At 40.3% G+C, this 24,872-nt stretch overlaps 3 protein-coding genes across 12 annotated transcripts in view; all 3 read left to right on the top strand.

The window, feature by feature from the left end:
* ppfia1 (PTPRF interacting protein alpha 1) overlaps positions 1-22,581 on the top strand; it is a 35,513-nt gene extending 12,932 nt beyond the window's left edge. For 3 of the 10 annotated variants that reach the window (XM_048168341.1, XM_048168342.1, XM_048168340.1), the window contains exons 17-33: positions 54-83; positions 1,991-2,115; positions 2,212-2,381; positions 2,720-2,816; positions 3,442-3,453; positions 5,033-5,114; positions 5,283-5,483; positions 7,182-7,244; positions 7,352-7,378; positions 8,149-8,324; positions 12,058-12,155; positions 12,232-12,407; positions 12,563-12,631; positions 12,704-12,863; positions 13,003-13,071; positions 16,577-18,694; positions 19,477-22,581. In XM_048168341.1, the coding sequence (XP_048024298.1) occupies positions 54-83; positions 1,991-2,115; positions 2,212-2,381; positions 2,720-2,816; positions 3,442-3,453; positions 5,033-5,114; positions 5,283-5,483; positions 7,182-7,244; positions 7,352-7,378; positions 8,149-8,324; positions 12,058-12,155; positions 12,232-12,407; positions 12,563-12,631; positions 12,704-12,863; positions 13,003-13,061 (1,545 nt within the window). In that variant the 3' untranslated portion in view covers positions 13,062-13,071; positions 16,577-18,694; positions 19,477-22,581. The remainder of the gene's footprint in view (positions 1-53; positions 84-1,990; positions 2,116-2,211; positions 2,382-2,719; positions 2,817-3,441; positions 3,454-5,032; positions 5,115-5,282; positions 5,484-7,181; positions 7,245-7,351; positions 7,379-8,148; positions 8,325-12,057; positions 12,156-12,231; positions 12,408-12,562; positions 12,632-12,703; positions 12,864-13,002; positions 13,072-16,576; positions 18,695-19,476) is intronic. The other 7 variants (XM_048168350.1, XM_048168343.1, XM_048168349.1 and 4 more) reach the window with 5 other exon arrangements.
* LOC125253945 (protein Bouncer-like) lies at positions 18,675-19,900 on the top strand. Its single transcript, XM_048168204.1, has 2 exons — positions 18,675-18,694; positions 19,477-19,900. Exons 1-2 carry the CDS (start codon positions 18,675-18,677, stop codon positions 19,898-19,900), a joined length of 444 nt encoding a protein of 147 aa, XP_048024161.1.
* On the top strand, positions 22,059-22,581 carry LOC125254010 (protein Bouncer-like). Its single transcript, XM_048168361.1, has one exon. The coding sequence runs from the start codon at positions 22,059-22,061 to the stop codon at positions 22,458-22,460; it is 402 nt and encodes a 133-aa protein (XP_048024318.1). The 3' UTR covers positions 22,461-22,581.
* Positions 22,582-24,872: the final 2,291 nt, after the last annotated feature.

The raw sequence follows: 24,872 nt of genomic DNA, 5'->3' as shown, positions 1-24,872 counted from the left end.
TGCTGCTAACTGCCTGTTTCTTCTCTTTCTCCATCTGCTTGCGCTTCCAACAGCCTAGCGATTTGCGGAAACATCGTAGGAAGGTAATTTAGAGAAACTCTGCCGCATGTGTAACCCTCCTCTAACATCTGCACCTGAGCGGTTCCAGACATGTTAACATGCGTGACCGCACACGTGTCGAGCGCCACACACCAGAACACGTGCACAGATGAACATCACTGAGAGATATTGATATCCTCCCGTCACATGACACACACATGATAAGCAGGGCTGAGTGCCATGACCAGAATCTTCCTTTTAATATATGCATGTTTAGATTTTATTGTGAATGATGTTTGTTTGTTTGTTTGTTTTTTTGGACCTGGTACAATTATCAGCTCAAGCTCCGCCCCTTTCTTACAGTACACTGCACTATCACATCCAGATCCGCCTCCATCCAATCAGTATGCGACGGATTGAATCAAGCCTCGCCCCACTTTTTTTTTTTTTTTTTTTTTTTTTTTTTTTTGGGATAATTCGCTTTATTTAGATGTACGTCACAATAAGATTTGTTCCTTTAAACATCCATGTGCTGATGAAAATGTGTATTTCATTTACAGTATTTCAACTCATTTGATGTACTTTTGATGGACATAAAGCAAAAGATCAGATTCACATCAAAGGAATGATTCAAGCACTAGCATTGAAGTGATGTTATAAATCAGATATGGCATCATCACAACACCCAGCCCTGCTTATTAAAGGGTTAGTTCACCCAAAAATGAAAATTCTGTCATTAATTACTCTCCCTCATGTCGTTCCACACCCGTAAGACCTTCGTTCATCTTCAGAACCCAAATTAATATATTTTTGATGAAATCCGATGGCTCCGTGGGGCCTGCATAGCCAGCAATGACATTTCCTCTCTCAAGATCCATTAATGTACTAAAAACATATTTAAATCAGGTCATGTGAGTACAGTGGTTCAATATTAATATTATAAAGAGATGAGAATATTTTTGGTGCGCCAAAAAAACAAAATAACGACTTATTTAGTGATGGCCGATTTCAAAACACTGCTTCAGGAAGCTTCGGAGCGTTATGAATCTTTTGTGGCGAATCATGATTCGGATCGCGTGTCAAACTGCTGAAATCACGTGACTTTGGTGCTCCGATTCACTGATTCGATTCATAAAGCTCTGAAAAATCAGCCCATCACTATATTGTTGAAAAGTCGTTATTTTGGGGTTTTTTTGGCGCACAAAAAGTATTCTTGTCACTTTATAATATTAATATTGAACCACTGTACTCACATGAACTGATTTAAATATGTTTTTAGTACATTAATGGATCTTGAGAGAGGAAATGTCATTGCTGGCTATGCAGGCCTCACTGAGCCATCGGATTTCATCAAAAATATCTTAATTTGTGTTCTGAAGATGAACGAAGGTCTTACGGGTGTGGAACGACATGAGGGTGAGTAATTAATGACATTATTTTCATTTTTGGGTGAACTAACCCTGTAATGTTATTATACACAACTTTTTTTCAACCATTATGGGACGTAATCAATAAGAGAGTGTGTACTGAATCTGACATTCACACCATCAGACGGTGTTTTAGCTGTTCTATACGTACTCAAGTAATCATCTGACCGCTGTATCATGTTACATTCATAGATTATGATTCTGAATGACCGTCAGTGTCTCACAGAGGATTAAAGGGACGGTCACCCAGAATGACAGACCCAAAACTTGTTTCCAAACTTGTTTGAAGATGTTTAAAGGTCCAAAAAACCCTACAAACTTAGTCATGCTGGTTTGAGATAACAGTAAAACATTTTTTATACATTTCATTTCTTTTTTTCTCTACATTACAAATAAATTTTACAAAATTTTACACCTTACATTTTCATCAAATTTAAAATTAGCTACAAAAATGATAGTTCAATCAGCCCTAATTTGAGTGTTTTAGGTTTGCGTGTTTGACTGATGTGTGTGTGTGTGTTCAGTGTGCTCAGGACGATAAAGCCACTATCAGATGTGAGACGTCTCCTCCGTCCACCCCGTCCTCCATCAGACTCCATAAAGGAGCGCTGCACACCGCCAGCCACGAGGACATCAGAGACGTGCGCGGGTCAGTGACGCTCACTCGTTCATCATCGTTACAGTCAGTGTTAATGCAGGATCAGACATGTGACGTGTGTGTGTGTGTGTGTGTGTGTGTGTTCAGCGCCGGGCTGCAGGACGGAGCGGGCAGTAATCCCAGCAGCAGCAACAGCAGTCAGGACTCGCTCAACAAGGGCGCCAAGAAGAAAAGCATCAAGGTCTCCATCGGCCGTCTGTTCGCAAAGAAGGAGAAGAGTCGACCCAATCCTGTGGGAAAAGAGTCTCCTGTCCCAGGTGTGCCATCAGCCATATACGTATCAGGGTCTACGGGTCCTTAAAACATGTTGCATTTAGTTTTGTCAAATTTAATGTTTTAAGTCTTAAATGGTTTAAGAAAAGTCTTGGGTCATGGGTTCGATTCCCAGGGAAAGCAAGAGCTGATAAAAATGTAAATGTGTACCTTGAATAGAATGTAAGTTGCTTTGGATAAAAGCTTCTGCCAAATGCGTAAACGTAAAATGAGAATTATCATGCATTATATAGTAGCTTTCACATGCTGTTAACATGCGTGTTTGTGATCAGCACTGAATACATGCAGTAAACTGGGATAATATGTTCTGTGATCGAATCAGTGCCGGCAGGAACGCCTGACGGAAGCGGCTCACCGGACGCCATGACGCTCGGCAAACTGGGCGGCCCTGCAGAGAAGAACAGAAAACTGCAGAAGAAGTGAGTGACGTCAACAGCATTCATCATTCATTTCTGAAGGGAAACATGACTTAAAACACATATAGAAATGACTCCAGACAAAACTGATGCTTCACTTGATCTTCAGTGGTTGAGATTGTGCTTCATCACCTTCACTCAACACCATCACTGACCTGCCGTCACGTCTGCTTTCGTTGTTCAGCCATCGCTACACCGCTTTAATTTTGCTCACCATGAAATGTGAATGTGAGGTGTTAAGGCCCCGATATACTCAGTGAAGTTTTTTTTGTTAGCGAACATCCCAGTGTCGTCCATCAATAACAAAATAAACATGAGAAAACAGAAAGCGTCGGATCAGAGTGATGTGGATCTGTGTGCACCAGCTCTGAGATTCGTTTATTTGTACAGCAGCAGCTTTACAGCATTAAACATGATTAAAGCCTGACTTTGTCGAAATGACGTCACATCGGTTCCTCCTCCGATCTCTCCTGAAGTGTATCGGGGTCTTGATCATGAAGGCGCTGTAGTGTTTGTGTCCGACGCTCTGTTGATGTCATTGTGATTCATGTCTCATTACCCATCAGTGGCTCATTCTGGTTGTTTTCCCTCCTCTCTCCTCACTCACTCTTTCATATGTCATTCATAGCCCAAACTCAGGGTAAGTGTCCGCAGACCGTCTTGATCATGTTTGGACCCGTGTGGAGCATGACAACCACCTGCACGTCTCATGCTTGCTGTGATGCGCTTCAGCACTACTAACATATACTGACCTTTACAACAACACACATGGTTTCTTCAGCTTGTCCGGCCCTTTAACCGCAGGGTGGGTTGTGGTGCTGGTTGAGATAACCAGATGGTGATGGTAAAAGTTTCATAACTGTATGGGTGAACTCCTAGATTTATGCATCACTCTCTCGCAGAGAAATCAAGTGTTAGGAAGAAAACTTCATACCTAGTATATTTGTGTTTCATAACAGCCTCCATACATAAACACAATCGCTGTTTCCTCCGTGAGGTGTATGTATGACACGAGAAAAGGAATAATCTCTCCTGTGATATACTGTATTTTATGAATATAGTTTTTTTTGTGTTGATGCCAGCCAAAGGAAGAGGTGCAATCACTTTTTTTCTTAGAAATTTGTAGTTATTCAAAATGAAACGGGAGTTACACTAGTCTTTTCTTCTCTATTGTGCCGTATATCCGAGTGAAACGCTTCTGGAACAAGAACAAATGTAGGGCGGGGCTTGATTTGATTGGATGGTTGTGGTTTGCTATTGGTGGATCTCATGTGAGTGACAGGTTGCCCCGCCCTCATCATCAGAGAAGAGAAGAGATGCTGCAAGAGGAAGATATTCTGATTCAAGATTATGAGGAACATGAATTTAAGACAATAATAATGATGATGAATGAATAATAATGAAACTCTGCAATATTCCATAAAAACAAGATTCTCTTTTGATTTCATGGTGACTTTAAGGCCCGTTTACAGTGAGGAACTGGCTCTTGTGTTTGAGTAAGTACACTAGCTGAAGTGCACTATGAAGGGCGTCAGAGCCTCATTCATGTCGAGTCCTGGACTGAACGCTTCTCCTCATTCTTCAGCATGTCTCTGAGACGCTTGATGTCATGCATGTTTGTCTGCATTCTCCTTTCATCTGAACACTTCAGTAGCTGCATCAGGTAATGCTGTGCGGTATGGATGGGAATCCTGCTGCATATAGTGTTGTTTTCAGAGCATTCACATCGTCAGGTGTCACAGGTGTCATGCTACCTTCTCTGCATTCTGTCATGATGAAGACATTATTTAGAGGAGCAGAAACTGAACAGAATGAACTACAGAGTGTGTGAGAGGAATATATTTGTCAGTTTGTGCAAACAGGTTGAAGATTCACCATCTATCATGAAAGAAAATTCACTTCTCTCATTTACTCCCTTCTAGAATAAATACATAATATAAATAAAGTCAGTGTTTATTTTCATTTTTGACCTTTGATATCAGAATTGAGATGGTTAAATCCCTGATTGTTCTGGCGATGTGTTGTTGGTGTAAATGAAGACGTCTGGATTCTTTCTCTCAAAACTCTTTTACTAATCCAGCTGCTGTTTCCTCACATCTTCACAAGCGCTGTTCGCTGACCGTACGACTGCTTCATATAAGTGCATATCATTCTTCCATGTTTGGCCCATGCCCTTTGCACACACATGCATGTTCCTAATGTTTCCTCTGTATTTTCAGACATGAACTGCTGGAGGAAGCCTGTCGGCAGGGTCTGCCGTTCGCTCAGTGGGACGGACCCACCGTCGTGGTGTGGCTCGAGGTACAGCAGTTCGGAAAACATTTCCAATGCATTTGCAAATCATAGATTAGTGTTGGCATGACAACCGAGACGAGTACAGGATGTGTGATAGTAAGGAAAGCACCCTTGTCCAGATGATGGCGTGTGTCTGGTGGATCTCATTGACCGCTGTCGTTGTGTTTCTCTCAGCTGTGGGTCGGGATGCCCGCGTGGTACGTGGCAGCGTGCCGTGCCAATGTGAAGAGCGGTGCCATCATGTCCGCCCTGTCCGACACCGAGATTCAGCGTGAGATTGGCATCAGCAACCCTCTTCACCGCCTCAAACTACGTCTTGCTATTCAGGAGATCATGTCGCTCACGAGCCCGTCGGCGCCACCTACCTCCAGAACGGTAGGAAACAGCCTGGTGTTCAGATATCTGACACTGTCAAACACATCTCAGGTTTTAAAGCTAAATGTGATTCTGTCAGTGTTTTGTTATCAGAGTAGATACTGCCAGACATCAACACACCAATGAAAATGAACTTTCTCACTCGAGCTTAGCGCTTTCAGAAACTGAAGTAGGCGAAATGTTGAGGGTCGAGCTGCACGATTAATGCAAATAAAACAGAAATCGCGATATGACTGCGATTTGCAATTGACTCTTTCCCCGCCAGCATTTAAAAAAAAAAAATTTGCCAGCCAGCGACAGCATTTTTGATCATATTCACAAACTTTTCATGGCTCCTAGTCAATATACCAAAAGAAAGAACAGAGCCTCTGCTTTTAAACAAACAATCAAAAAAAATATTCTTTTTTATCAACACTTGAATGTGGGGAACATTTCGCTCATAAAGCTGAGAAAATCATGTTTTTGTAACAGACTTCATCCGGAAGGGATTCAAAGCGATGAGCAAAACACAGAAGGAGTAGATCAACTTAAAGCTTCAGTCGTTTCCTCTTCATTTCATTCAGTAACGTCAGGCAGTTTTGATTTATAAGCTGTTTAATGTTTGATGATCGTGTTATTTTACATGAGCGTCAGCAACGCTTCTGTTTCTGCTTCTCCTTCACCTGTGTTTTGATTCTGCACTTTTTCAAGAGATGCATAACAGGGATTTTCGGAAAAAAAAGAGAAAAAGTTGAATAATATAAGTGCTGTGTGTTCAGAGTGAAGCCAGCACTGTGTTCACTTACACTGTTTTCAGCGTCTCGATTCACATGAAGTGCGTTTGCTCTGAGTTTGTCATTTTAACATGCATCCGAACATCTTCACAAACAAACAAAACAAAAGAGAAGCTTTAAGGACTTCATGCAGTTTTATATCAAAATAAAACTTTGCTTTATCATTAGAAAGTGGAGAAATTAAGACATTTTTATTTATTTATTTATTTTACATTTATTTGAATTGTTTATTTAATAGTTAATATTAATATATAATCACAAAATTTTGCCAAAATTCTGCATCCCTACAAACAAGCACAGCAAACCTGGAATGGTTTCATTTTAAATTGCAATCACAGTTTTTATCAGAAAAGATGCTGTTCAAATGGAGCAGCCCTAGTCGGAGATGGTCCTCACTGCAGAACACGAGATCCAGATCCAACTCCTCCCACTTTACATATCCCTAAATCTCCACCTCCTGGATCTGGATCTGGTGTTCTGCAGTGAGGAGCTGCTGCCTGCTCGAGGGTTATTTGGGTTTTCATTACCTCAGCGAGTTTCAGGCATGTTGATGTGAAATCCTCAGGTTTCAGAGGACTCGAGTAGAGACCGTTATTCATCAACAGCAGAAGAGCCACTGATAAGAGTGAGACAGGAACTGATGATCTGATAAAGCAGCACACTGATGTCAGGGAAACACACACACACACACACACACACACACACACACACACACACCTCCTCCTGTAGCTGTGAACTGGAACACGTGTTCACACCGCAGCACACGTCTGTTCTCTCTCTCTCTCTCTCGCATGCCTCACACATTAACACCTGATGGGATGTTTGACCGCTTTCACTAATGTTCCTGCTGCTCAATAACACATTCTTCCTCTTTCACTCCATCTTTCCTCACTTGTTTTCCCATCCTCACTCACGGATCATGTAGTCTTCTGGGAATGTCTGGCTCACGCATGAGGAGATGGAGAGTTTGGCCGCCACGCCGCTCACGGTCAGTCAGCTGGTATAGTTGTGTGCGTGCTGTGATGTTTTACTGTATTTTACCTTCTGATAATGACTCGCCTCCCCTCGCTCCACATGCTAACCCGCTAACACCAGGAGGACGAGGAGGGCGGCTGGGCCCAGGTTTGACCCTCTCACACACACACCTCTCTGCCTGATGCCTTTATTTTTATTGCACATGAATCACACATGCAGGAATGGACAGCGGCTGAATCTCGAGATCTGTCAGGAACACGTTCAAGTCACGTTTTACTTCACAATCAGACCAAAATGAATCAGACATATTTAGCTTTTGGAAAATCAAGCTTACAGTTTGACATGAAAGAATTGTTTTTGCGTCTCTCTGAGAATCTGCTGAGACTTGTGACCTGGACGTGTTCTCGACGGCTTTTGTGAGATTCACTGCAGTTCATCATTTTAAGGCAACGTTTGCTGGTCTTGGTCTTTGAAACCCTCGATCTGAACAGCCTGTGTTTCTGGATCACACTGACAGCAGGATCTCATGATGCTTTAATGTTAGGAAAGGAGGAGCTTTCTCTAATCTCATGAGATTGATCCATCATCACTGCTTCTGTATGAACTCAGTGCTGAGGTGGTGTTCTTGATGTATTTTGTTATTTTATGTCAAGTCAGCTTTATTTCTATAGCACTTTATACAATACAGATTGGTTCAGTTCAGTTCAGTGTAAAGTTTGTCATTTATGAAATGAGTTGAATTCGGCTATAAAGCAGCTCTACAGAAGACATTATTAGATCAATTCAGTTCAAGTTTTCTTCTCTTCTGATAGTCATATCAATAATATCACTGAATATTAAGTGTCTTTTAGGTAAGTAGCATTTGATTTTCATCATTGTGGTTTTGAGTGGACTGAATGTGTGTTGTTTGCTCTCAGACTCTGGCCTACGGCGACATGAATCACGAATGGATTGGTAACGACTGGCTGCCGAGCCTCGGCTTACCTCAGTACCGCAGTTACTTCATGGAGTCGCTGGTAGACGCTCGTATGCTGGATCATCTGACCAAAAAAGACCTCCGCAGTCAGCTCAAAATGGTGGACAGTTTCCATAGGTCAGTCATGGTCAGCTCACTGTCTCTTGCATCTGTCCATTTATTTCTCCAGTCAGAGTTTCCAGTCTGGGCTGCTGTTTTTCCCTTTGATTTTCAAAAAACCGAACCAGCCAGATTTAATTGACTTAATGCCTTTAATGAGAGGATGAACTACTTGTGTATAATAAAACTAGGATAAGTGAAGGTCATTTTCCAGTGGTTTCCAGTATTTGGGTGCTGATTTATGAATAGTATCTTAACGGTAAAAAGACGTGAAGCTGTTTTTCTCCCAATTTTTTTTTTATTGCCATTTTGTCAGGACAACATAAATGGTACATACACTGATGATCAACAACAATATCTCCTTGCCATAAACACATTAAACCCCAACCCTTAACCACCCCCACACAACGAGGGAAGAAGCTGTTTTATGTGTGAGTGGTAATGGTAACGAGTTGAATTTGTGAAAGCAGCTGTAACTGAATCCAAAACCAGTTATTTTAAAATACCATATTTTATACACATGCAAGTAGTTTGAGAATATAGGGGGACCAACTCCATTACATGCTCTGCAGTGCTTTGTAGGAGTGAGTGGTCTCCATGGTAACAGTGGCTTTTCTGATTGATGGATCTCTCTATTGGATTGTAGATGGTGTAGTTACATCCATACACACATGCATTCAAACATCCATCCATCCATCCATACATGCATCCATACATACATGCATTCAAACATCCATCCATCCATCCATACATGCATCCATACATACATACTTCCATAATCCATCCATGCATCCATACATGCATGCATCCATACGTACATACTTCCATAATCCATCCATGCATCCATCCATGCATCCATACACGCATGCATCCGTCCATGCATGCATCCGTCCATACATACATACTTCCATAATCCATCCATGCATCCATCCATCCATGCATGCATCCATCCATCTATCCATATCCATATATCCATACATCCGTCCATACATGCATCCGTCCATACATACATGCATCCGTCCATACATGCATGTATCCATCCATCCATCCATCCATCCATCCATCCATATATCCATACATGCATCCGTCCATACATGCATCCATCCATCCATACATACATGTATCCATACATGCATCCATCCATGCATCCATCCATCTATATATATATATATATATCCATGCATCCATCCAGCCATACATGCATCCATGCATGCATCCATCCATACATGCATCCATCTATCCATACATGCATCCCTCTATCCATACATACATGCATCCATGCATCCATCCATCCATCCATACATGCATCCATCTATCCATACATGCATGCATCCATGCATCCATCCATCCATCCATACATGCATCCATCTATCCATACATGCATCCATGCATCCATCCATCCATCCATACATGCATCCATCTATCCATACATGCATCCATCCATCCATACATGCATCCATCTATCCATACATGCATCCATCTATCCATACATGCATCCATGCATGCATCCATCCATCCATACATGCATCCATCTATCCATACATGCATCCATGCATCCATCCATCCATACATGCATCCATCTATCCATGCATGCATCCATCCATATATGCATCCATCCATCTATCCATACATGCATCCATGCATCCATCTATCCATACATGCATCCATGCATCCATCCATCCATCCATCCATACATGCATCCATCTATCCATACATGCATCCATGCATCCATCCATCCATACATGCATCCATCTATCCATACATGCATCCATGCATCCATCCATCCATACATGCATCCATCCATCCATACATGCATCCATCTATCCATCCATACATACAATGCGTTCCAAATTATTATGCAAGAGACAAATCAGTAAGATTTCTGTACAATAAACATTCAGATTTTAGTTTTTCTAAGAAAATGTTTGTTTGTTTATTTATCCATGTCTTTTTAGATAACTGGTATCAATCTCAGACAAAATAATTTGCCAGATCTATGGAAACCCTTTATTAAGCAAGTCACAGTTCTCATGCAATATGGAGAGGAAGAAAGATCTTTCTGAAGATGAAAAGCATGAAATGGTGCAATGTTGTGCAAAAGGCATGAAAACAACTAATATTGTGTGAAAGTGAATGGAGATTATCAAATTATCATAAGATTTGTGAGTGATTTAGAGCACAGCAGAACTCGGTCAGATAAAGGCTTATTGAGGAAAGTTCCTGTCAAAAAAATTAATTGTATTAAAAGGGCAGCTATAAAAAAAGCCAGTGTTGAGCAGCAAACAGGTATTTGAAGCTGCTGGTGTCTCTGGAGTCTCAAGAAGCTCTCCATGCAGGCTGGCAGTTGTGCGAAAAGATGCATTTCAGCCACTCCAAACCAAACTTCACAAAGAGAAACATTTACAGTGGGTTTAGAAATACATACTCAGACTCATTTTTAGATAGTTTTATTCACTGACTAATGCCGTACTACAATGGATGTTCTAAATGGATGGATTTCTGGATGGTTGGTGAATGGCCACCACGTTCCAACAAGACTGTGACGTCAGCAAGGAGTTAGAGGGTGATGATTTGGGCTGGAATATTGGGAAGTGAGATGGAGGGTATTAAAATGACTTTTGCAAGATATGTGGAGCTCATAACTGGCCATTTTCAGCTATGGTATAAAAAGGAGGATAGTGCATAGTACAACGCACTATTGTACAATGCACTATGCACTATCCCATGCTGCAAAAAAACACCACAGCAATAAAACTGTTTGAAAATGTATTTCTAAACCCACTGTAAATGTTTCTCTTTGTGAGGTTTGGTTAGTGGTGTCTAAAATGCATCTTTACGCACAACTGCCAGCCTGCATGGTGAGGCTCTCAAGACTCCAGAAACACCAGCAGCTTCAAATACCTGTTTGCTGCTCAACACTGGCTTTTTTTTATAGCTGCCCTTTTAATACAATTAATTTTTTTTAATAGGAACTTTCATTAATAAGCCTTTATCTGACCGAGTTCTGCTGTGCTCTAATCACTCAGAAATCTTATGATAATTTGATAATCTCCATTCAGTTTCACACAATTAGTTGTTTTCATGCCTTTTGCACAACATTGCACCATTCCATGCTTTTCATCTTCAGAAAGTTAATTCTTCCTCTCCATATTGTATGAGAACTGTGAATTGCTTAATAATGTGGAACAACCTCTAAGTAGGGTTTCCATAGATCTGGCAAATTATTTTGTCTGAGATTGATACCAGTTATCTAAAAAGACATGGATAAATAAACAAACAAACATTTTCTTAGAAAAACTAAAATCTGAATGTTTATTCTACTGAAATCTTGCTGATGTGTCACTTGCATAATAATTTGGAACGCAGTGTACATGCATCCATACATGCATCCATCTATCCATCCATCCATACATGCATCCATGCATGCATCCATCCATACATGCATCCATCTATCCATACATGCATCCATCCATGCATGCATCCATCCATACATGCATCCATGCATCCATCCAGCCATACATCCAGCCATACATGCATCCATACATCCATACATCCATCCATCCATCCATGCATCCATCCATCCATGCATCCATCTATCCATACATGCATCCATACATCCATCCATCCATCCATCCATACATGCATCCATCTTATCCATACATGCAACCATACATCCATCCATGCATGCATCTGGCATATTTTCAGGGCTGATTCGTCCTCACTGTGTTTGTGTTTCTCTCTCTCTCTGTAGGAACAGTTTTCAGTGCGGTGTGATGTGTTTGAGACGACTGAACTACGACAGAAAGGACCTTGAGCGAAGACGTGAGGAGTCACAGGTTGAAGTCAAAGGTGAGCGCATGTTGGTTTTCTCCCAAATTTCCCCCTCTGTGTGGTCATGTGTCCTTTAATGCTTGTGTCTGTGCAGATGTGCTGGTGTGGACGAACGAGCGCGTGGTCAGCTGGGTTCAGGCCATCGGCTTAAAGGACTACGCCAGCAACCTTCTGGAGAGCGGTGTTCATGGAGCGCTCATCGCCTTAGACGAGTCCTTCGACCACAACGCCTTGGCTCTGCTTCTGCAGATCCCTACGCAGTGCACACAGGTCAGACGCGCACCGTTTCAGTGACTCGTTGAGCTCACTCGATTCATGTTGACTGTTCTGTGCAGTCAGTGCGGACAACACAATAGAATCTTTCACTTGTTGCATTCGATTTATTGTTTTTCACACTATCTCCGTTGACTGTTGACTGTCCGCAGGCGAGAGCGTTACTGGAGCACGAGTACGGTCACCTGATAGCCGCGGGAACAGAGAGGAGACTGGAAGAGGTGAGTTGAGTCAGGTTCATCAGTCTGTCGTATCAGATCTGAGCTCTTCACATCACAGCCGTTCCTCCGCAGGATGACGACAAGAACTTCCGCCGCGCGCCGTCCTGGAGGAAGAAGTTTCGCCCCAAAGACGTGCGCGGGATGAGCGTGAGCGCCTCTGACACGCTGCCTGCGAGCTTCAGGGTGAGCGCCGGAGACACCGCCCTGCTGGCTAAGAAACCGCAGCTGGACGGTACGTGAGTGAGCGATGCACCGCACGCTTGATTCTGCTAGTCAGCTTGTGTTACGCGTGTAGCTTACGTCAGCGCATACGTGTGTTTAACATGTTGCCGTGTGTGTGTGACTAATGCGTGTGTGTGTGGCGGCTGCAGGCGGCGTGAGCGGAGTTCAGCGTCTGGACTCGGCCGCAGTCAGAACATACTCCTGCTGATCTCAACCAGGTGAGCCTCCATTACTCACATGATCTGAGCACAAGAGCATCTTCGTGATGCTACGCCTGAAGGCCCTGATATACTCACAGCGAAGTTCTTTGTTAGCGAACATCCTAACACTGCCCACACTGCTGAGAGTGGCGTTTAGACGAATGTGCTGCACGCTTTCCTCTCAATAACAAAAAGAAAACATTAGTTCAGAAAGCATGTGAAAGTTTGCACCAGCTCTGCAGTTCAGCGCTCCAATCACATCATGTTTATTTTTACAGCACTTTATACAATAGATTGTAAAGCTGCTGTTTTAAAGCAGTATTTAACATGAAAAACTGTGTCTGTGTCGCTCTGTTAGAATTACAGCTTCAGCATCCGCCACGCCCACCTATTACATCATCACCACAGACCAATGGTAGTTCAACTCCAGAAACAAACTCCAAACGAACTTCAGTTTGGCCTGATTTAGTTAGAAATGATGTCACGAAATGATGGAAATGACGGTTACTGTATGATTAATGAAATGATCATTTGAAAGCATGAAATGGCCTTAAACAATTAATAAATAAACTGCGAAATGTTTCGAATACATTTATTTCATGCACTGATAACTTCTGTCAGTGCTGCACGAGCTCGCAGACGAATGGGAGTAAAAATGCGCTGTTGAAACGGTGTTATCCGCCAGTTGCCCAGCATTTCAACAGTTCATGTTTGTGAAGAATGTTATATGACTTACAGTGATCATCAAATTTCAACGGTGGTGATGTAATTAATATAATTAATAGTCTGACGCGCTGCATGTTTCCGAGTAAAGCGCAGCACTGTGTTCACTTTCAGTTTCTATTCACAGTAAATGCTGAAAATGAAAAGCAAGCACACATTCAAGTGTTTTCAATACCCCACATGTTGAGAGCGGCTCCCTGATGCCCGCAAATTAAAATAAATTACCCAACTGTATAATTGTGGGAGAACGCAGAAGCATTGAAATATATTTTTTTTTCATCACATCTCATCACCATGTCCCTTTATGGCCTCCGTAGAATGCGTCATTTCCTTTCTGAACATAGTATTCATCTTCGGGCACATCACTAGTAACTGGAACTCTTTTTTGTTTTTATCATTATTATTATTATTTAAAGTCAGCATACATGGTAGCTCCCATTGGTCTCGTTGGTGCTCGTTTGCATAAAGTTGACTTCACTAATTAATGTTGTTTTACGTGGTCCAGAAACCACCAGCTGCTGTGTGTACAGGCCGTCCTCTTCAGCATCACCACATGCTCTTTAAAGTGCACTCAAAGTCATGAATTCTGACCCGTTTCTATGATAAAGTTCTGCAGTTCTTCATATTATTCCACTGGTGGATCCGTATCCCAGAGTTCAGTGCTTTGGATTCAGTGTCGTTCAACTGACCAAACACAGATTGTAGGTTTGAGGCTTTAATGACAGCCGTTTGTAGTTTCAGTTCTCTGTGTGTAGAATGTGTTGCTGTTTAATAAACAACAACATGGTTACGGGTAACCTGTCACTCACATGAGATCCACCAATAGCAAACCACAACCATCCAATCAATTCCCCACCAAATCAAGCCCCGCCCTACATTTGTTCTGGTTCCAGAAGCCACAATAGGGAAGAAAAGACTAACACTAGTGACAGATATTACACAGAACTATTTAGAGCGGCACGATTCTGGATAAATTGCGAATCACAATTTTGTTTCAAACACTGGTGTAACGATGTCATTGAACAATCTTTATTTGAAGCATCAGTTTACTTTTGAAAGGTGCTTTACTCTATTTTGATCGCTACTGTAGACATCAGTGTTTATATCTGAACTATAAACTTTTATCCCAGTGCTTCTGTGATAATCTGAATTATTGTAAGACAGAAATAATGACACTGTGGTTGAAAAGAGAGTTTCATATCTATACATGACAACGTCTCTCTCTGGATCAGAACACAGATCCGAATGTTCGCTGTGATCGGACTTTACACAGACAGAGCCGTATTGCTGTCATTTAGGAATAATATTGCGTGTTTTTGAACCGAGATCGCGATCTTTTAGCGATTAATCGTGCAGCTTTTATTAGGACTGGGCAATAAAACGGTATCGACGATAGAAATAGATAGAAAAAATGTTGGATAAAACTCTCAAAATAGTTTCACTTAAATGCATTAAAATGTAAACAGACATGCAATTCGGTTGCATGAACAACTCTGAAGCTCGCTCCGCCCCGGATCACAAACGGACGCGCTGCGAGCGACACGCAAACAAGCTGCTGTGGAGTTCAGTTGTGCAATCAGAACACACAAACACATGAAAATGAGTGCTGTACCTGCCCGTGACGAGGAGATAGTGAATAAAAAAGGACATATCAGCTCGTCACTGTGGCGGTGTCATGGTTTCCTTACGTCTTACAGTTGATCTAGGCCTACTTCAAAGTTTGTCTTGAGAGAGACAAACACAAACAGTGCTTTCAATCACACTCCATCTTTATTTCTGTGCTACAGATATTCAAATGATCACAGAAGTACTGAGAAGTTTATGGTTTAGATAAAACACTAATGTCTTTCTAAAGCTGAGCAAATTTACATTTACATTTATGCATTTGGCAGACGCTTTTATCCAAAGCGACTTACATTGCATTATACTATACATTTGTATCTGAGTATGTGCAATCCCTGGGATCGAACCCATGACCTTGGCATTGCTAGTGCCATGCTCTAACCACTGAGCTACAGGAAATCAGCTTTAGAAAGAAACTTGAAAATGACGCATTTATCAATTACATTGTTTCACCACCAGGTGGCGACAAGTGACTTTTAAAAAATGTATTTGACGTTGAATCTTCATTAAACAGATTCTTTCAAATTCACTGATTCATCCAGTAATGAAACAAGAGTATTAATGAGCGTGTCATTTAATCATACATCCAAACAGAATTTTTTAAAAATAATTTATTCTAATATATTTAAAATATACTGCAACAATTAATATTTTGTAAGAATTTCTAGTAAATTACGTTATTTCGTTTAGTTGACATTCAGAATTGTGATCTCAGTTTGAAACAAAAAAGTTTCTCATTTTATCCAGAATTGTGCAGTTTCTTTAACACTTGTATATTTAATCTTCATATAAAATATATTTAAAAATTATTTGTTTGCCTTAATTAAAAATGCATTAGTTAAATTCAAACATTTTTTCTACTAAAATTCTCAATAATTATCGATACCGATTAATATGAAACATTATATCGTGATAATTTTTTTAGCTCTAATACTATTATGTGCAGGAATACTCTGAAGTGATCAATACTGTAAATCGATCAATAACTGCATTAATGTTGCTGAATTCAATCATGAAAGTCGAATCTGCTATAAATAACAACATTCTTAGACTTTATCAGAAGATTTTGGTTAGTCCGTGTTTCATCCTCGCTGTATTTCCTGTCTGGGTCTGTTTTCCTCTGTTTCCTGTGATGATGATGATGATGATGATGATGATGATGTCGTTGCTTCCTCAGGTGACGCAGCAGAAGATCACGAGCCCCGTCAGGCTGGAGTTCCACAGCATTCCTTTGGGATTTTCCCTGTTACAGACCCATAATCCCATCAACACAAACTCTTAGCGTCCCGCGGGTTTTTACTCTAGATTTCAACTCTTCTATTTATTCCTCCAGAGGGACGTCTCACTAATTCAGCAGTGTTTCATATCAACTTTTGCTTGATTTTATTCGGTCACCTTTTAATTCACGCGTCCTAATCCAGTTCAATCTTCTAGATGTAATTTATGTATCACGAGAGTCCAGAGTTTGTACATTTACGTCTGTAGGCATAATCTCATTTTTATCATTCTCCATGAGTATTTTTATCGTATCGGCGACTTATTGATTTTGTTTTAAATCTTCCAGCTAAAAGTACTTTGTGTGTTTGATCTTAACTCTCTTAATCTTCTCTCCTCTCCCTGTCGATTCTGAGAAAGTGGCCCGCGTCAATGGCATTGTGTGAATATCGGGGTCGGTACGTGTTTTATATCCTGATACCAAAATCAGACCCTTGGAAAAGCCATACTTTGTAATAATTATGAGGGCTATTTTGAATACATCTTTCTACAGATCTGATGTTGATGCCAGGATTCTCTAGCATCTGTTTGGCTGAAAGTCACTGTTTATCCATTCCCTTTGTGCTGCATTACAGGTGTGTGTGTGTGTGTGTGTGTGTGTGTGTGTGTGTGTGTGTGTGTGTGTGTGTGTGTGTGTGTGTGTGTGTGTGTGTGTGTGTGATTCTCAGACGGACCAATCCTCCAGTGGCCTCTCTCTGCTCAGTCCTGATCTCTCTCACTGTAATCAAGCCTTATATTTGTAGCCACTCCTTTTGTTTCAATGACCCTTTTTGATATCGTATGTATCGGCCTTTATGTAGGAATTGTCATTTTTGGATGATATCAAAGGCTGGAATCATATCCCAGTCTTCTCGATTTTGTAATTTTACATTCTTTAGTCACATGTGTACAATTAAAGTCATGTTACTATCTTTTTATTGTCCTTTATTTAAACAAATCTTCTGGTCCTGTAATAGAAATAATGTACAGTCTAAGTACTTATGAACTATTTTTATCACAGTATTATTTATTTCTTTCATTTCAATAAAATACTGAAACTTATTTTCCACTGCCAATAAAAATAAGTCTTTATGAACAGATGATTTTTCCTGAATCTTTTCTTCTCTCTGATGTCTTGTTTGATAAATTTCTGCCCATTTAATGCTAAAATATGATAAATCAGCATTCTAATAATTAAAAAAGAGCCGCTCTGAAAAGACTCGTCACCAAAGATGATATAAGATGCTTCTGATTTAATCTTGATAAAACACCTCTGTGATGAAATAGTGTATTGATTTAATGGAATCTATTCATGAAAATGAATTGGTGTGAAATAAAGCTCATCCAATTTCATTCATGAAATGCAAGTCAATCTGTTGTCTTTTGTTTAGTTGTGAATGAATCTGAGGAGCTGCAGTCAGTCAGGGTCAGAGGTCACTCCTGGATCAGCTTCAGATGGACTGATGAAGAACAGATCCGGTCTGAAACATGACGCTTTCCTCTTGATTCTGACCAACTTCTGCTCCACTGACCACCTAAATTCATTCATATGTTTTATTAAAATCATACTATCATGAGAATAACACATTCTTCCTGATATTAAATGCGCAGTTCAGTTCAATTGTTTCAGGCTGAAATTGCTGACATGAAGTATAAATATTATTTATCAGTTTAACTTGTTAGGGTTTGAGTTCTGTGAGAACCAGGTTAATTTCAGTCAGATTTATGATCTGTGTATTCTTTGCATTGCATTTCTATACAATTTTAAACAATGTAAATGTAAGATGTCTTATTTCTTGATTCCTCGTCACATAAACTCACTTTCTATTAAAAATGTCACATGATCAAATAAAAAAACATGACATGAGAGTGAACGCAAATGATCTGCCATGAAAGAAAGAACATTTCTGCTAGTAAGTTAATTCACTGCACCTGATTTCCTGATGATTAATTAAACTAATTACAAATAAACTGAAGAATCAATCAGTTGTTCCTCTGACTGACTCAGATCCACAGCGGCGATGGAAACACACCTCAGCAGGTGAATATTGTGTTCAGAAACTAAATCTCAGTCAAACACTGTGTTGATCAAAGCTTCATTTCATCATCATCATGTGATTCCATTCATTTCCTCCTGCAGCACGACTTTAATTCAGTCCAGAACTTAAAGTCACCATAAAATCAAATTGACAATTCTTATTTTTTATGGAATATTGCAGAGTTTATTCTAAATGATTTATCATTATTGTGTTAAATTCATGTTCTGGTAATCTTGAATCAGAATATCTTCCTCTTGCAGCATCTCTTCTCTTCTCTGATGATGAGGGCGGGGCAACCTGTCACTCACATGAGATCCACCAATAGCAAACCACAACCATCCAATCAATTCCCCACAGACAAAATCAAGCCCCGCCCTACATTTGTTCTTGTTCCTGAAGCGTTTCTCTCGGATGTATTTGAAAGACTGATTCCACCATGAAATAAAACAATTTAGAAGATAAATGCGACTTTTTATCTCACAATTCTGACTTTTTTCCCTCACAATTTTGAGATATAAAGTCGTCTTTACTCTGTTTGTTTGTTTGTTTGTTTTTTTGTTTTGTTTTTTTATTCAGTAGCGGAAACAAACTTCCACAGATGTCATAGAAAAATAGAAAAAAAAAGACCAGCACAACTTCCTCTTCTTCGTCATTTCACTGTAAAATGACTGTTGTAGCATCCGTCCATCTCCCTCCATCCAGTGTCTCAGTCCTCATTCTTCACTGACTTTTATTGTAAAGTTCTAAAAGAAACCTATAAAACATTTGTTGTGTGTCCGTCCAGGTCCGGGTTCCTCCAGGCTCTCCTGCGGGCCTCCGCGCTCTGTCTCGCGGGTGTGTTTGTTCTGTCGGGTCGCTCCGGCGGCGTCCTGCTGTGCTACTATCGCCCCCTGCAGGCCAGAGGCGGCCTCTGCACCAACATGACCACGGAGTGCAGGCCGCACGAGCGCTGCTTCTCCGGCTGGAGGCGCTACGGTCCGGTGTCGGTGCTGGCCGCCCAGGGCTGCGCGTCCCCGGAGCTGTGCGGCTCTAACCACACGGTCACTCTCGCGGGCTCCGACTATCAGATCAGCTACACGTGCTGCTGTCACGACCGCTGCAATGAAGCTCCCGCACCGGAGAACCGTCTCAAGCAGCTGCTCGGGGTCACGGTCAGACCGACGGACAGCATCACCGCGGGTGACCCGCTTCACTGTCCGGAAGAGTGACGCACTAAACCCTGGAAATGAGTTTTACTGAGCGCGTGACACAAGCAAATGTCGCGTGCACATGATGGTTTGTATTAATAACGTGACGATTTTATTAATGCGACGGACTGCCGTTTCTTCCCTTCATCAGCAGGTTTACAGTCAGGGAACTGAAGAACCTTTGTTGAAAATAAACCATGATTGAGTCCATTTTATCACTCAATGTCTATAATGGTAAACCATTACTGGTTATGAGGGTCTGGTTCAATGAAACACCATTATGTGGTGAAATTGTCAAGATGGAGTATTTGTGACTGTATTTGTTCTCATCTAACTACCTTTTTTCAACTACAGCCAGTTGTTTTAACTCTGTTTTTGCACTATTTATATCCAAACATTAGTTTTCCCACACACATCTGCTATAAATGAATGTTTTGACTTCTACAGCTCATCCCTAAACTACTGTATATGAAACCATGCTTCAGTTTAAATACTGTACATTTAATTGGTTTTGTTCATTTCTACACAGTCTTTAACTCCATTTAAGCATTTTAATTAAAGTGGGCAATAAAATTGGAAACATATTCCAAAACAGCAAAAAAGTTGGAAAATGAAACGTAAAATGTGGGATATCAAATTAAACTTGTGTGTTCATCACTTTCACAATTACAGCACTGACTGATGTTCGTCACCAAATCTCATGAGAAAACCGAAGTATTTTTTGATTTCATGTGGATTTGTAAAATGTGATTTGTGTGAAAACTTTTTTTTTTTTTTTTCTTCTTCCTTTTCTAATAAGCATGAAGGTCCACTCTAAATCTGACCATCAGTGGGTTTAAGCAGATCGTACAAATACAGATGATTTGACCACAATTTTGCCAAAATGTAATAATTACAAATTTCCATGACGTTGTTGCCTTTTGTTCAAGATTTAGTTAGTAAATGGGTAAAATTGTTTCAATCCCTCCATCTGATCCCACATGACATTTCTAGTTTAAGTGAAAGTTTTGGGTAAATTCTAATATCATGCAGCACTGCCGTTAAGGCGTCATATATATCGTTTTAATTTTTTAGTGATTCTTATTTATTTCCAGTTTCAATTCCAATAAGGTATAAAGTCAAACATTTAGATATCAATCGTGTGTCTTTTGGCAAAACATTTTGTTGAATACCATGAACAAAAATCAGCCTAAAGAACACTTACATGAGGAGCTTGACTATGGTTCATTAAAAATATCAGAAAAAACGACTTACTAATAGCCTATAGATTTCAAACTTTATTAAAGACAATTAAATAGCAATAAAATGAGAACAAATAAATTAGCAATAGCACAAATACAAGAAAATAAATATAATCAAATGTAAAATAATGCCGCTCTTTTTATAAAAAAAAAAAAATTAATCTTTATTAAAGTGAAAGTTATTCAGTCAAGATCAGTGACTTTAGATATTTTGGCTTGATTTTGTGTTTGTCCGTTCAAGTGCAAGAAGATGCTAAAGAGAACTTAACTCAGTATTCACACAGGCGAGTGCTGCATCCGGTGCTTCAATAGTTTAAAATCACATTCAATTGTGCACACAGTCAACAAGTGGAATAGAAGTTTTAATTTTAATCAAGTGTCCATTTCCAGAATGGGAATTCGATTCCCAACCGCAGTGCCGGTGTGGGACGACCTGGATCTCATCAGATGTTTCAAAATTGTACACTTTGGTAAACTTTCTGTATTGGATTTCTTCTCTTTTGTTTTCTTTTTGTGGTTCCTAAAGTCTGCGCATGTGTTTGTGTGGAGAACATACTGTTAATCTGATGAAGTTACAACCGTCTGACTGGATCGATTTGGTTGGTGCCACTAGTGTGGATATGAGAACCAAAATTCAATTGTAGTTGAATACAGAAAGTAAACTCACCCTGTTCACACACTTTCAGTTTCCAGATGTTAATAACAGAACATCATTAGTCTTGAGGAACTGAGATGTTCAGGAGATCAGCTCGTGCAGAGCCTTCATCAGGTCCGGTTACACAGACTAACCGTGTGCTGATTGAGCTGTGCAGCAATTAAAGTAATTAAGGCAACAGCTCACACCTGGATTATGGATGTGTGTCTTATTTAACACACACACGACCTCTCATTTGAGAAGCTGTTTGTTGCAGTGCACTTGTGTGTTTTTCTGGGACAAAATGCAGTCTAAATCTGTTCTTCAGTGGATCTCAGGCCTGGTTTTCTTGGTTTTGTGTCTTCAGCCTGGCGTCGTCTGTCAAAACCTCATGTGTTACTTCTGTCCTCTGACGTCCTTCAACAAGACCTGTAAACACACTCTGTCCGAGTGTCCGCCGCAGCAGCTGTGCTTCACCTCCGACGGACGCTTCGGACGGGCCTCCCTGCTGTTCTCCAAGGGCTGCATAACCAGGAGCGACTGCGTCCGACCCAAGAGTTCTGTGGTCCGCGGGAACAACGTCACCTTCACGTACTCGTGCTGCAGCCGGAGCTACTGTAACTCCAGCGGGCGCGGCGCGGCCCGTCCGGCTCTGCTCGCAGTGACTGCTATCGCTGTGAGTGTGTTTGCAGCCGGACTGTGGTGATCCTCTAGAGACATGGACGAAACACGGCACTCATCTGCTACTGAGCCTTTAGGAAGCTGTGTGGAAGTATTTTAATGTGCACTTCTTTTAACTGAGCCTCATTAAATGTGTTGATCTTAAACCCTGTCATCTGTTGTTTAAGGATGGAGGTTTTGTGTGGCTCTGAACTGTAGTCTCAACATGTGCATATACTGCATATTTTACATAATGTTCATCAGCGTTCATGCCACATGGTTTTTCCCATGCATAGATGTACAATTAACACAAACTCCGGTAACACGTTTTCAATAGTCCACTTCAGATCTTCTACAAACTACAAGTTGCTTTGCAACTTCAAGTTATTAACTCTAAACTAACAGTCTATTAATACTCTAATGAGAGTTTAGTTGATGTTGCAAAGTTACTTATAGTTGAATGTCTGAAGAGGACCATCAAAATAGTGTTACCCAAATTCATAATGATTAGGACCCAAATCTAATTAAACGACTCTTTGAAGCATTGGACAGATTCTCATGCCCCTAATCATGTTTTCTCAACTTCACTTGGAAATGAAGCTTACGTACGCTTCTAAACTAGCAGTTCTGAGTATTAGTGTATACTTCGATTTATTCTCTTTCACATAAAATACAATTTATTTTTTTTAGTGAGTAATGAGTTTTTTGGGGTGGTTTTTTGTCTCAAACTGCAGTCCATCCTGTTACTTTGGTGCTACTTGCCCTTCAAAATAAGTGTATGCCCTAAATCACATGACTTACTAGAAGTGACATCATTTCCTTGGAGGGAAAGCAACTCAGAGCAAAGTAAGAATCAATCATAAACTTTTCTTTTCTCTCTCTTCCTCCTCTTTAGAAGACTTATCTAATAGCGTAAAACATGACATGTCCACCCTGTTGTCTGTTTATACTGGACATGAAAATGTTTATTTTTTAAATATCTGTTAAATTTCCCTAAATGTTAATCTTCTGCTAGCATGTTTTTTCTATTAATGTGCTTCATTAGCTTAAAACGTCCACCCTGTTACACATCGCATTGTAAAAATGTCGTGTAACGGTGGACAGATGTCAGGATATGAGATATTTGGTCAGATGATATTAGGCAGGTGGTTTTAATTTTATGTAATTATATTAAATCTGGGGGAAGAACAAACACTAAACTTGGTTCAGGTATTTATCTCATGCAGGTTTTATTTTAAAAATGCACAGAAAATAAAAAGCTGAGAGGAAAAGCAAACATTGACTACATCATAATCAGTTATTAATATCTGGTTGTTTCTCTCTTGTTTTTGAATGTGTTCATAATTTCTGTATGACAGTCTGGACAAAAATTATGTCGCACAATTTGTCATGTTTCATTGTGTTATTATCACAAATAAAACAGTCGACTCCACGCACAACTACACAATATGACCACAACATCTTTCACACATTTATATTGTAATAAGGCTGATGTCAGTTTTCCTCGGTCGGACGTCACTTTCGCCCACTACTGTATCTGTTATGTACATGTTGATATATATGTAATATATGTTTAAATATGTAAACAAATTGATCTTGATAGTGAAGGCTGTTTTATAGTCATTCAGCGTTGGTTAGAAGCTCTTCTATGATGGGACAGTCTGTCTCAAAACATGATCTGACCGTCTCTGATGGACCGAACCACCGTCACCAGCATCTCAGATCCTTGTTCTCTAATGAACAAGCTCACGTCCACGATCATAACTCAGCATCGTCTCATTAGAACATTCAAAAATCTGACATTTTTACATGAATAATATTTATTCTTTATGGTTCTGAAATAATGGCGTGTCAGATGGGAGTAAAACTATGAAGAATGGCTGGTCGGTTTAGTATCGGGGCAACATTTATAACTATATGGCAACAGTGAACCTTCTCTATCATCATTGAAATATCGCTGGCAGTTCTTTCGGTCCGGATTGAGGTTCTAATCATGTATTGATTTTTGCACTCCAGAAGGGGGCAGTAGCATCTGACCTGCTGACCTTTACATTTATAGCTTCAGATGGTGACAGATAACCCTGGGATGATTAGCAGGATTTAAGGCCAGTGAATGTGTGGTCAGTCCATTCAAACCAGAGCCATTTCACTGCTTCTGTCAAATGATGCAGAAAACAAGAGCTGCGTGAGTTCATCACGTCCATGATGAAAACACATCCCACAGACTCCAGCTCTACATACAGTGGACAAAAATGGGAAAACTGACATCACTTATTCAGAATGTGTTAAAGATGTTGTGGTCACATTGTGTAGCTGTGCTCGGAGTCGATTGTTTTATTTGTGATCATAACGCAATGAAAAATAACAAATAGTGCGACATAACTTTTGGCCGGGCTGTCATACAGAAATTATGAACACATGCAAAAACAAGAGAGAGACAATGAAATATTACTAACTG

This window comes from Megalobrama amblycephala, linkage group LG19, assembly GCF_018812025.1.
Source record: "Megalobrama amblycephala isolate DHTTF-2021 linkage group LG19, ASM1881202v1, whole genome shotgun sequence".
NCBI classification, from domain to species: Eukaryota; Metazoa; Chordata; class Actinopteri; order Cypriniformes; family Xenocyprididae; genus Megalobrama; species Megalobrama amblycephala.
The sequence above is the reverse complement of the archived record's forward strand: the minus strand, read 5'-3'. Positions and strand labels throughout refer to the sequence as shown.